The sequence below is a fragment of the Monopterus albus genome, unplaced genomic scaffold (genome assembly GCF_001952655.1).
Source record: "Monopterus albus unplaced genomic scaffold, M_albus_1.0 scaffold107.1, whole genome shotgun sequence".
Taxonomy (NCBI): domain Eukaryota; kingdom Metazoa; phylum Chordata; class Actinopteri; order Synbranchiformes; family Synbranchidae; genus Monopterus; species Monopterus albus.
The window spans coordinates 445,418-457,380 of record NW_018127987.1 but is presented as its reverse complement, the minus strand read 5'-3'; the positions used below and the strand labels follow the sequence as shown (position 1 = coordinate 457,380).

Here is an 11,963-nt window from a genome sequence, read left to right as displayed (position 1 = left end):
TCTCAGATATTAATTTTGCTCTGAGGAAGATTGTGTGTCTGTTGAAACCCACCAAAGTGATCAGCCACAATCCAGACACAGGGGCCATGAAAATCCGCACACTCACCACTTTCAAGAACTTCAACATGGATTTCACTATTGGAGAAGAATTTACTGAGGACCTGGGGCCGGTGGATGGACGTACCTGTCAGGTGTGTGTTTTTGTTTTCACTTGATGAACAGACTGATGTGTTCGGACGCACATTCAGGTTTGATGCTACAGTGAATATGCAGTGCCATTACATGTTCTACGAGTTAGCTTTGGAGCATCTGAGGAGAGTGACCCACCTACTGCTGTGATTTAGTTTTGTAATCACCCCCTCCTGCTTAAGTTCTGGCTCCAGCCTACAACAAGCAATGCATGCAAGCGTGAGAAAGAGAAGATAATAGTCTAAAGCTTGCAAATCCATTCAGAAAATTCATTCAAGTAAGTAGCGTTTTTTTTATGGATCCAAAACAAAACGTGAGCAAGCGGAAGCAAAATAAGACTCAAGACAGGACAAAGAAACTCAAAAGAACTATTAGTCTCCCTTTTGCATTGGACAGTGGTTCTTGTCCTTGTGTGATTCAGCATGCCAGCAGCTTTACATACTAATTAAACCCTCTGTGCTTCTGCAGACTACAGTGAATTGGGAAGGAGACAAGCTGGTGTGTGTACAGCGAGGCGAAAAAGAGGGACGAGGCTGGACACACTGGCTGGAGGGTGACAAGCTGCATTTGGTAAGGATGTATGGATGGAGTGAAAAGATGCGAGTAGGCAGAGGGAGACATCGAGAGGATACAAAACAAGGAAGTTAAAAGTATAAAGCTGAAAAGGATGCTTATGTTGATACAGTAAATGTGGGAGAACATCCTAATAAAACAAGGGGTGTGGAAGTTCCACAGTAGCTGCTGCATAATGTTAAACAGAGTCCTATGAGTGACCAGATAGGAAATGGACACACCAGTTCTAAACACAGAGCTCAGTGACTTGTTTATTTTGTTAAACAAATACAGAGAGAACTGGGCTTGAAGTTCATGTTTGGCTTGTACTCTGGCTTAGACACTAGATCGGCCTTTGTGTGTAGGAAAGTTTTTTCTTATCAGATGTCAGGGAGTCTTTAATCCCAGGCTCTTCTCTCTGGCAGTCTATTCCACCTGCCAGGTAGTGCAGCTCCTCCCACTGCATTTGTGCCACCACCTTGGCTCCACAGATAATAAAGTGTAACTATAGCACAGTCCCACTTCAGTCATCCATCAGGCAACATCTCCTCGGTATCTCAAGTCCATCCCCCTTAAAATCCAGTGTAAAAGAACATGGCGGTACGCTGCTCCTCTCTTACTCAACATACGCTGTTGTTCTTTGATGCCTTTATAGAAAATGCAACACCCAGTTCCATTAATGAGATTTCATCAATTTACTGAACTCAAGTATCTCAAATATCCTCAAATCTCACATGTGGGCATGGTTAGTGCGTCACTCATCCGTCTCCTACTCAGTAAAAAGAAAAAGGTGAGCAAGCAATCAGGCAAACATGGGAAAAGCAATACAGTGTTCACTGTATCCTCTGCATAACACACACTGAAAGAGGTTTGCCTGTGCATGGCTGAGGAAGGAAGTAGGACCTAGTAAAGGAAGACAAACTAATCAGAGCCGAAACCCAAGGAGTGGATTGGAACTTCGCACTCTGGTTGTAAATGAGTTTAAGATTACAGATTATTCATCAGTGCTGATTAAGATTTCAAACTATCAGCATTGTTCCACCAAATAGCTTTCAGACCATTGCTAATCCCTCTGTTGCAGTGGGTACACAGCAGCCTGTTGTTGATGGCGTGTGTGATGCTGAGAATTGGGAAAGAAATGCCAGTGAGGATCAAGATTTGCAATGTTGGATTTTTGAGGTTACACAAAGAAGGAGAAGGGAGCGGCCAGAGACTAATCAGGGGGAGTGGGAGGAGGAAGAGAGGAAGGAGTGAGCCAAAACAGGAGGTGATAAGTAGATGGTAAAAGAGTGGGAGATGAATTACAAGGTCAAAGGATGAGGCCAGGGAGAGGGAGGGGAAACGGGATGGTGCTGTGGATTCAGTCTCATTTGTTTCTTTAATGATGTGCCAAACTGTCACTGATTCTCGCTATTCATTTACACCCCCGCCCCGTCCCCCATTCTTCTTTCCTCCGTCCTCAATGCTCTTTTTGCCTCTCTGCAGGAGATGAGAGTTCAAGGGGTGGTTGCCAAGCAAGTCTTCAAGAAGTCTGACTGAAGTCGTGTGAAATGAGAATAACCTCATTTTATTCTTAATAGAAGATAAATGTCTATAGCATTTTTATTGTCCTCAGTTTTTTGATCTATCACACCAAAACTGAATATCTGAAACTACACACAGTTTTAGTAGTTTGTCTGATGGTGCTGATTCAGAAGAGAACAGCAGAGCCGAATGACGTGTGTAGACATTCCCAACGTAGTTCCTGATATTGCACTATCTACTGTCACAATGTTATAAACAAATCGTATATCTGTCGGGCCTCAGTGCTGCTTCTTTAATACACCAGGTTATACTGCAAGGTTTACAATTTCAGAAGCCTGTTTATGTGTGTGCTAAAAGTCGTAAACACTGAAATTCTCAAGTCAAAATTTGCACTACAGTGTAGTTTAAAAAAAAGGCTTAACAAAATCTATCAGTTTACATGTACAATTCACAATCTATATCACTGGCTGAATTTGGAACAGTACAAGTTAGAAGTCTTTTAAATAATAATTACAAAGGCATAGTTTAAATTAAAGGATAATATTAGAATTATATTGTTTTTCTTACTGTCAATAAATCTAAAGCCAACAATGTTTGTGGTTCTCACACCAATTGTTCCTAATTAAAATATAGATCTTTAGTTCTTTTCGAAAGCAGCTTACAGAGATGCTAAAACTGTTGGCGAGCAATGAAATATTTTCCGCTGTGGATTAATACACATTTCACTAGATACAGTATGTACAGCAGCAAAATGGTGTATGTGGGACTGACTCTGAAACAACTGCAGTGACCAGGTTTATTATAATGAACAAACATGTCACACAATCCGACAGTAACTCACTAATGAGTTTTAATATTTTTTTGGACATCAGTGGAGCTCTATGGCACAGCGGAATAAGATTTATCAGGCTACACAGACAGTATCCATGACTATGATTCATTAGTTGCTGGCTTAGACACCTTTATTGGATTTAATGACAGTAAGAAAAATATAAAATATAACAATTGTCCTTTATAGAGACCGTGCTGAGCTGTAGCTTGAGAAGCTCCTACCCAAGACAAATTCACATTAGTAGGAACAACTAAAGTACAAAGCTGCCCCAGTCTGTCCATATCACAAATGTTCTTAGTGACTTGGTATCAAGAGTTTTAAGATGTTGGATTCATTGATTATACAGTATGTATAACCACCCAAGCTGACAGTTCTAATAAAGGACCTGCAGGGGGCGACAAACTATCAGCCACCTTCAAATCTGCAGAAATTAAATACTACTTGGTGTAAATAGGTTTGTACAACATGTTGCAATATGTCCCAGTGCAAGGGAGTCTCAGTTCTCCATCAGTATACTGCTGCAGCATTTACTTGGTTATGTCCCACACCACTCGTCCTCCTGTGGCTCTGAGTGGGTCCTGAGGAAGTTGCTGTGTCCTGCACATCCATTGAAGTGAGTGGGTTCAGCAAATGACACTGAGACCTTCAGTGGTGTTATAGGATAGCTGCTGTCCATACTGCGTCTGACCGGGTTATCATCTAGGAGGATAACAAGAACAGAAAGTGTGGCCATCCTTTAAAGGAAATTTCTTGTTTATACAGAGTATACCTTTAATCTTTTACACCTATGTTCCTGTTCCATTTTTTTTCCTCATCAAAAGTTTGTGCAAATTTATAACAGTAGAAGACCACACATGGCTGTTGTGTAGAACAGACTATATGACTTAGAGGTTAAGATGGAACAAAGAACATTGGACACGCACATCCAAAAAAACCTAACAAAGGCAAAAAACTGGAAAAAAAAAGCTCCCAGCAATTTAATTTAGCTCTAGCAGCAATGTTTTGATCTATACAAGATCTTCGTCAGGCATTGTTAAACAGGCATCGCAGTGAAAAACACATTTATATACACCTGCTAAGATACCACTCAGGTTTTTTCAGTCCGACTGACTCAAGAACAATCTGCCTCTAAAGGGGACCAACCATGTCCGAGCCAAACTCCCCACTAAGGGAGCAAAGGATGCCAGTATGGAAGGAACAATCACAGGCAATAAATATGAGAAAAATCACAAAAATATATGTATAAACAATACAATCACATGAAATAAGATTAATTCCTGAAAAAAGAAAAAAAATTGGAAACCATTAAAAATTTCTAGACAGTAGTCCAGTTTCAACAAGAAATAGCCAAGACATCAATCGTATACCAAATATTAACCATATCACAAAAATGATCTTACATCTAAATCTAAATTTAAACCTTTAGGTGACAATGAATTGAGTGAAAATGCAAAATGCCTCCTCCTCCTATCTTGTGACTATTCACTTTAACCTGTTTAAACATAATCTTTCTATAGATATAGCTATATTGGGTATGATATTGATATGAAAAGCCCTAGAATTGGGGCGGACATTAATAATATGGGAGTAAAACTGGCTTTGTTTAAAGTGTATTGTACTTCCTTGTACAGTACACTGCCCATCTGTGGTGTAATTATAAAAAGGGCAGTCTTCGGAAACTGTCAGTAGCTTACAATGACGCCCTAAGGATATTATTGAGAAAGCCTAGATGGACGAGTGCAAGTGAATTGTTCGTGTCATCTCGAGTTAGTACATTTTCTACTGTTTTAAGAAACCTGATGTTTAAATTTATTTGTCGCTTGAATGGTTCAAAAAATCATATCATTTTATTGTTGACTGATGTTGCACACAGTCACATGCGTTTTACTTCGGTTCTCTGGAAACACTGGTATGCCTGCCTTTTAAAGGGGCAGTAGTTTTATGGGTGTTCTTTTTGTTCTCATTTTATGTATTTTCTGTCTTTATTGTTTTGTTTTAAACTGTTCTTTTATTGCTTTTATTTGTCTCTGAACCTGGACCTTGAGTCTGTAATAAAGTGTCATTCATTCATTCAATATCCTTTTGTATAGATCAAAACATTACTGCAACTGCTGATTTAAATTGCTGGGAGCTCAAGACAATGTGAGGACCTTTTTCCTGTTCCTTGGATAGATGTTAAGATGACCACAAATTTACAATGTCCCTGGTCAGTCTGGCTGGGAGCCCTTATTGCGTTTTTATTTACTCATTTTCTAGCATCTCACCTACTGTCAGAAAAATGCCCTCAAAATACAAAAGTTTTATAATAGAAAATGTAAAACGGGGGTGTGTTTGCACCCAGTAGTGTTCAAGGACGAATCACCTTGGTTAAAAAGCGATAACTTGCAGTCATCCATGGTGTTGCTCTCTTGGCAGTGACCGTTTATCTCTGTAAATGATAACGGTAGCTCCATTGAGGTGGCCAGTGTTGCAGGAACCTTCTTCACCAGAGCCACAGGATCACTGAAGCTGGCTGTCACACACAGAACAGGGTCAAAAATAAGATTGTTCAGTATCGTGCTCACAATGTCTCTGAATGACCATAATAAATAGCTTTAGACTGGTCAAATGCACCATGTATACTACAGATTTAAAACTTCTGTTTCATTTGGAGTGGTTTTGATTAGCGTGTAGGTGACACCGGTCTCTCCAACATTTACAGACACTGCATCGGTTGCTAGTCAGATCCTGATAAGAATTTGCCCACAGTTCATAAAACTGTAAAATTCACGTGCCACAGCTCAGTGTGACTCTATTAAAGCGATACTCCTACTCACATTTACTCTTTGAGTATCAAAGACATCTCCAGTTCATTTGAATGCTTTGTTTCCTTTTTCACAGAGAAACAGGTTGTAGTCTCATCTGGCTCAGCAGCAGACTCCAATGGTGTCAAGTTTTCAGGGTGGAAAACGTATCAAAAGCCCTATAAACTTGTCAGTCTGTCCATTCTGTGTATTCTACTTCTGCTGTTTGCTATGTGTGCTCAGCATGTTCCAGTCACTGTGTCACCATTATTTGGCTGAATATGCTGCTTTTTCTATACTTGGTACTGAAATTCACTGAAGCCGATACAAATCTTATCTGACCACAAGAGTTCTCTGGCAACCTGTAATACTTACAGGGCATAGGGCTAGATTGCTAATCAGTGAAAGCAGGCCCCGAGACCCAAGAAACGTCAGGAGCTTCATGTCCCCCATATCAAATGTGTATCAGTCGGTTTGTGGTAATTTGAATACATTTTTGTCTTGTTTGGTAGTAGAGATGCCTTGCATCCAATTTTACACAATGAATATATGCATACCAAATAACATTTACGGGCCTCAGCACATTTTTCCCTACTGTTCCTATATGAGTTAAGTTGCCCATTAAAAGATATAGAGCATCACACATGTTTTTAGACAAAATTATCTGTTTGGAGTAATATTTGTTTCTTGCTTGAATTATCTAGGTAAAAGTTCTTGAATCTATTTCTTCATCTTCCTCACTGAAAACATCCAGAATATATGAATCTGCAAAAAAAAAAATTTCATTTCGGAAGTGGAATTGCTCGTCTCTCACTGGAAAGTTTCATATTCTTCCTGTACATGCACTGGAGTCGTCTAGTCAAGTTTTCAAGCTGCATATTGAGCCATTATTGGTTTCACATCTAATTGTTGTGGTGTCGCTAAATCATACTTCTAATTACACGTCTTACATACGTAATTACATTTTCCCCCTTCAGCAAATGAATGTAAACTCAAATTGAAAAGTACTTGTTTCCTGGTTTAATCCAAAGAGATCTTAAATAGTTTTCACTGGAAGTAATTTGTCTTTAGAAACGATGCTTTGAGCTGCACAAACCATATTCTGTTCACTGCTAGTGTACTGGGCAGGCAGCAAAACGCCGCAAACAAAAACAAACACCACACATATCTTTGGAATGGTGTTTTGTTGCTGCTCTCTATCGCTGCTGGAACACAGCAATTTCCCCATTGTGGGATCAATAAAGTCCTAACTACCTAAAATTCTTAGACGTTACCTCAGAACCTCAGCACATAAAACCACAACTTTCAACATAGCAAGATGGTTTCTTTTAGTAATTTGAGTAGAAATCATATTTTGACAATATGAAGGAAACCAGACAAATTCACCAGAAACACACCGGAAACTCACTGGAACCAGTGTATTCTCTAGTGAATATGTGACTATGATCAGTTTCTGTAAACAACCAAAAAAAACTAACACTGTCTTCTTTTAAAACCGGGGCATTTAATCTGAAACATCTCATCACCAGGTTAACAATCAACACGCTTGTTCTTGACGCCCAACCTGTTTTTATTGAGCTGTGTTTCATCTGTAAATTCCAGTACTAGCACACCTCTTCACTGGAACTACAGTAAATGTCAGTGAAATTATAATTTCAGTCAAAGCAATCACTTGTGGGACTGTGCCGCATACCTAGGTCTTGTTTCTCGGTATGAGTTGGCTGCCTATAAAGTGTGCGTCACATTATACCAAATAAATGTGTCAGGCTGAATATGTACAGGATGTGGTTTCCCCCATTGAGTTCGTCATGCTTGTCTAGCATCACATTATAACAGCTCCTCACTAAACCTGCCAGGGTTTTACGGTTATAAACATTCTGTTTTTGTGCAAAAAAAACAACAACACAGAACTGACACTTTCTTTTTAACAGAAATGAACTCTAGACCACACTTGATTCTAATTAATATAAGAAAATCAGGTATGGGAAATTCATTTGACTTTACTCAGAGATTTTTTTTTTTTTATTCACTGCAAAGGAAACAGTGGGAGGGAATGTTTCAGCAAGATAAGCAATGACCTTAAACTGTAAGACTTCAAAGCCAGTTGTGTCTCACAGCTGTGCCCAGCAACGGAACTAGTTACTACCAGTAGTCATATTTACGCAGTTCTCTCCAGAATTATTTTTTTTAAGTGTAAGAGCAAAAGTGTGTGACAAACACATGTACCTGCTCTGCGTGATCTGCGTTTTACCCTCATGCAGATGATGACAGCCATTAGGAGGAGCACCGTCAACGCGAATCCTGCCCACAGGCCCGCCGGCAATATGAAGGAGCAGTCTGAAGAACAGAGACAAAGAGGGGTTTTTAGAGGGGCCTAAATACACTTGAATCAAGTTCTTCTCCTGATTATACAAGTATCTTTATAAATTCACTGTAACCTCTAGGACATATAGAGAGGGAATGTGTAATCACTGAATACTACTTTTGTTTCCTCATTAATGATACTGTCAGCAAGGTCATTTATTTTTTTAACATGTATGTACACAACCAGCAACTGTCTATACTTTTTGCTCCCCCTATATGTCAGCAAACCCCTGCCAAAATGTTTGAGGGTGCAAAAACCACATTTCCAGCACTACTCAGTTTGCAACTCAACATTTGATAGTGTGCAGACAGGTTTACTAGTGCAGAATCGGATTTGAGAGAGTAATCCTGACCATGCATTCTGAGTCCCTGATCTCCAGTTTCTCCACCGGGGTTTGTGTGAAACTCTGTGGCAAAAAGTTTGAAATTGCACAAAAGAAACAAGTGCTACTGACTTTTCAAATTAGCGTTTGAGAGCACACAGGCATGGATTTGTAAGAGAAGAGACAAATTTGACAACATTTGATCCTCTCTTTCTCTCTTTCAAATGTGCCTGCATGCTTCTTGTATTGTGATATACAAAATGAATAGACTCAAAACTTGATTTGTGCACTTTCAAAACCTCCAGTGACAGACTTTCACACAAAGCCCTGTGGAGAAATCTGAGAACACAGACTTAGAAACGAGTGTACATGGCTGGGATTACGTGCTCACATCTGATTTTGGTCTTACAAATCTGTGTCTGTGTGCTCTCAAATGCAACAGTCTCCTGAACCCTTCCTATTTTTCCATCACCACTGCATCCTGTCATGGCCCCAGTCTCCAATCCTACAATGCATTCCAGCCTCTGACTACCTATTGCTACTTGAGTAAATTGGTCTTACAAATCTGTGTCTGTGTGCTCTCAAATGCTGAGTTGCAAATTGACCAGCGCTTGAAATATGGTGAGAGTGCCCTCAAACACTTTGGCGGGGATTTACTTCCATGCCCCTCTACTGATACTGATATGTTCCATTAAACAGGATAAAAGAAGACTTTTTAAAATTTGGATGTGCATAGCATTAGCATGTTAGCATGTTGATGCTAAGCATCGAGGTCAGAACATCACCTCATGGCTGTAGAGTGCAGGCCACAGCTACTCATCTTGCAACAGTCTCCTGAACCCTTCCTATTTTTCCATCACCACTGCATCTCGTCATGGCCCCCGTCTCTAATCCTACAGTGCATTCCAGCCTCTGACTACCTATTGCTACTTGAGTAAATTTGGAACCCTGGCTAGTTTGGTTATGAAAATAAGAACATGGTCCAGTCCCAAAAGCTTGTAGTGTTTTGTTTCTCACAGCCTCCACTCAGACTTGACTCCTTTCCTTAAACCTATGATTGATTTGTTGGCCACCTGGGGCTTTGTTTTTGGTCCCTAATGACTCCTGAGGAAAGTATCTGACTCTTTAGATGCTAAATGCTCTACTATGTTCACCAGCTACTCTCAAGCTATGGATGGATCTTTATAACTTTTGCTGAAAACAGCTGCCTTTTGCAGCAAAAATGATGCCATGAGAGTGTTAAGAATGAACCACAACAGTACAGCTGTGGGTCCGACAGCTGAGCAGTAAGATGAAACTTAAGCTTTTCAGAACTGAGGGCAGTTTTAGTTCATAATTCTGTATAGGTTTTATTATAAATATTTTGATTACTGCAGCTTCAGTCTTTAGTTTCTTAATGTGAAATTACCTTTTACCACCAATCACAGCACGAAATACTAACTGCAGCATATTTTTCTCCATTGTTTTCTTCCTTTGAAATGGTTTCCCCTCTGTACTGCTTCTACTTCCTCTCTTACTAACATGAACCTATGACCGGAACTCAAGGTCAACAGACACTGAGTCACTTGGGATAAGATTTGAAAAGAAGGCGTATGAAACAACAGCCCAAAGTCAAAATGGGAGACGCACGATGTTTGATGTCGCCACAGATGGCATTAGTTGTTAGGGTTCCTGGAATTTTCAACACTCTCCCAATCTCATCACATCTGGAAAAGACATTCAAAGACAAACAAATATCCTCATAAGTACAGTGTATCCACAGCCAGTTGGAAATGAGAGAGCATGTTTGTCAGAGTAAAACCTACTGAAATGGATGTACAAAAAAGAGCTGTACTAGAAAGTTATGATGTCATTCCTGTGGATAAATAATAAATGATGTGCTCACAGTCTAGCCATCGACATCCTCCTTCAGCTTTTATTGTAGTAATGACCATAATGGTGGAGAGACTGTCTTACCTGGTATGTGGTTTACAGGGTGAGAAGGAATCTGTCACATTGCTGTAGGTCCCTTTTTCACATGGGGCACAGCCTGTATTACTGGTGCGAGTGGCTTCGAGAAGGAATGAGATGTGGAGTCATTTCTCAATTAGGACTCTGACAATCTGAAAACTTACTAGAGTACATGATCATTTATGTTGCCATGTATAATGGAAGCCTACCTGGAAGCCTGACACCTTCTCCTGGAGGGCAGTTTCCCACTTGCTGGCAGTGGTCACACTGGTCATTGCTACAGTAGAAACCAGTCACACACTCACACACCGTGTCCGCTGTAGCTGTGCAGTCTTTTGCTTTTCTCTGGTTGTTATCTGAAAGGGTCAAAGATGAAGACAGAAGTGAGGAGGTAAAGTCTGTCCTGGAGGTTGGATCAGTCCTGAGCTGCTCTCATATGTCTGTATAAACATTTGTCTCTTCTGAACTGAAAATCTAAAGATAGCACAGGGATACTTGTAGATTATGAGATAATGAGTCCCTGGGCACAGACATGTAAAAGGCTCTGGTCATTTTGTGTTTCTTTTATGGTTGTTCTGGATCTCCTTCAACTAAAGACATTGTGTCTTTTTGTTGTCATCTCTGTGGACATTTTATAGTTGGTTTGTATTTCTTTGTAGATGTCTCTGTGGTTGCTTTGTCTCTGGAGCCTTTTTGCTTCTCTTTATGGTTGTTTTACTCTTTCTACTACAAACGTTTAAGCATAAGTTCAATGAAGGCATTGTTCACTCTACAAAACCTTTAGTCAAATTAACAAAAATCACAGTTTGCTTTTCAGTTGCATTCTTGGTTTGAAAAAAATCATTTTTTTCATGTGACACAGATGTTTGTTGCTGCTGGAGTCACTTTTGTACCAGAGGTAGTGCAAAGTCGATACACAAGGCTGCACCCAGTACCTTTGTTAAATTAGAAGTGTATGGGGGCAAAATGTTTTCAAGGTGGTTAGGATTATTATATTGTATGTGTGGGTTAACTTGAGCTCTTAATTTAAACTACATGATTTTCACACTGAGTGAAATATGCAGAACAAAGGCTTATGGTTGTATCACTTCATCAAATGTGGCCTAATCAAAAACTCACTAAGAGGAATAGTGCAAGATGTTTAAAAAATGCTTTTGTGATTTTTTTCAGGTTAAGAAACAATAGCTGAACGTCTATTAAAAAGTCAGTGGGTGGAAGAGAAAGTTCTTTTGTTTGCATTGTGACAAACAATGTGTGTGTTTGTGTATACAGTACTGTACATGCACGTGTGTTACTTACGGGAACTACAGTCCTTGCAGACATGGCATTTATTCAAATAATTTTTTGTGGCTGTATAGAATCCACCTCCACATTCAGCACACTGAGTCGTCTTTGTGCTGTCACAGTCAGATTGCACATACTTTCCTGATAAAAGTTGAGATAGCA

General features: G+C 39.7%; 2 protein-coding genes across 2 annotated transcripts in view; one reads left to right on the top strand and one right to left on the bottom strand.

Annotated features, from left to right (window-relative positions):
• The window catches only part of rbp5 (retinol binding protein 1a, cellular), a 3,912-nt gene extending 799 nt beyond the window's left edge, over nucleotides 1-3,113 (top strand). The window contains exons 2-4 of the mRNA XM_020610911.1: nucleotides 7-191; nucleotides 658-759; nucleotides 2,227-3,113. Of these exons, the coding sequence (XP_020466567.1) occupies nucleotides 7-191; nucleotides 658-759; nucleotides 2,227-2,280 (341 nt within the window). The 3' untranslated portion in view covers nucleotides 2,281-3,113. The remainder of the gene's footprint in view (nucleotides 1-6; nucleotides 192-657; nucleotides 760-2,226) is intronic.
• Nucleotides 3,114-3,205: 92 nt separating this feature from the next.
• The window catches only part of LOC109966220 (tumor necrosis factor receptor superfamily member 5), a 9,676-nt gene continuing 918 nt past the window's right edge, over nucleotides 3,206-11,963 (bottom strand). The window contains exons 2-8 of the mRNA XM_020610910.1: nucleotides 11,817-11,942; nucleotides 10,727-10,873; nucleotides 10,524-10,617; nucleotides 10,197-10,273; nucleotides 8,107-8,217; nucleotides 5,460-5,609; nucleotides 3,206-3,796 (exon numbers count right to left, since the gene is read on the bottom strand). Coding sequence (XP_020466566.1) covers nucleotides 3,633-3,796; nucleotides 5,460-5,609; nucleotides 8,107-8,217; nucleotides 10,197-10,273; nucleotides 10,524-10,617; nucleotides 10,727-10,873; nucleotides 11,817-11,942 — 869 coding nt within the window. The 3' untranslated portion in view covers nucleotides 3,206-3,632. The remainder of the gene's footprint in view (nucleotides 3,797-5,459; nucleotides 5,610-8,106; nucleotides 8,218-10,196; nucleotides 10,274-10,523; nucleotides 10,618-10,726; nucleotides 10,874-11,816; nucleotides 11,943-11,963) is intronic.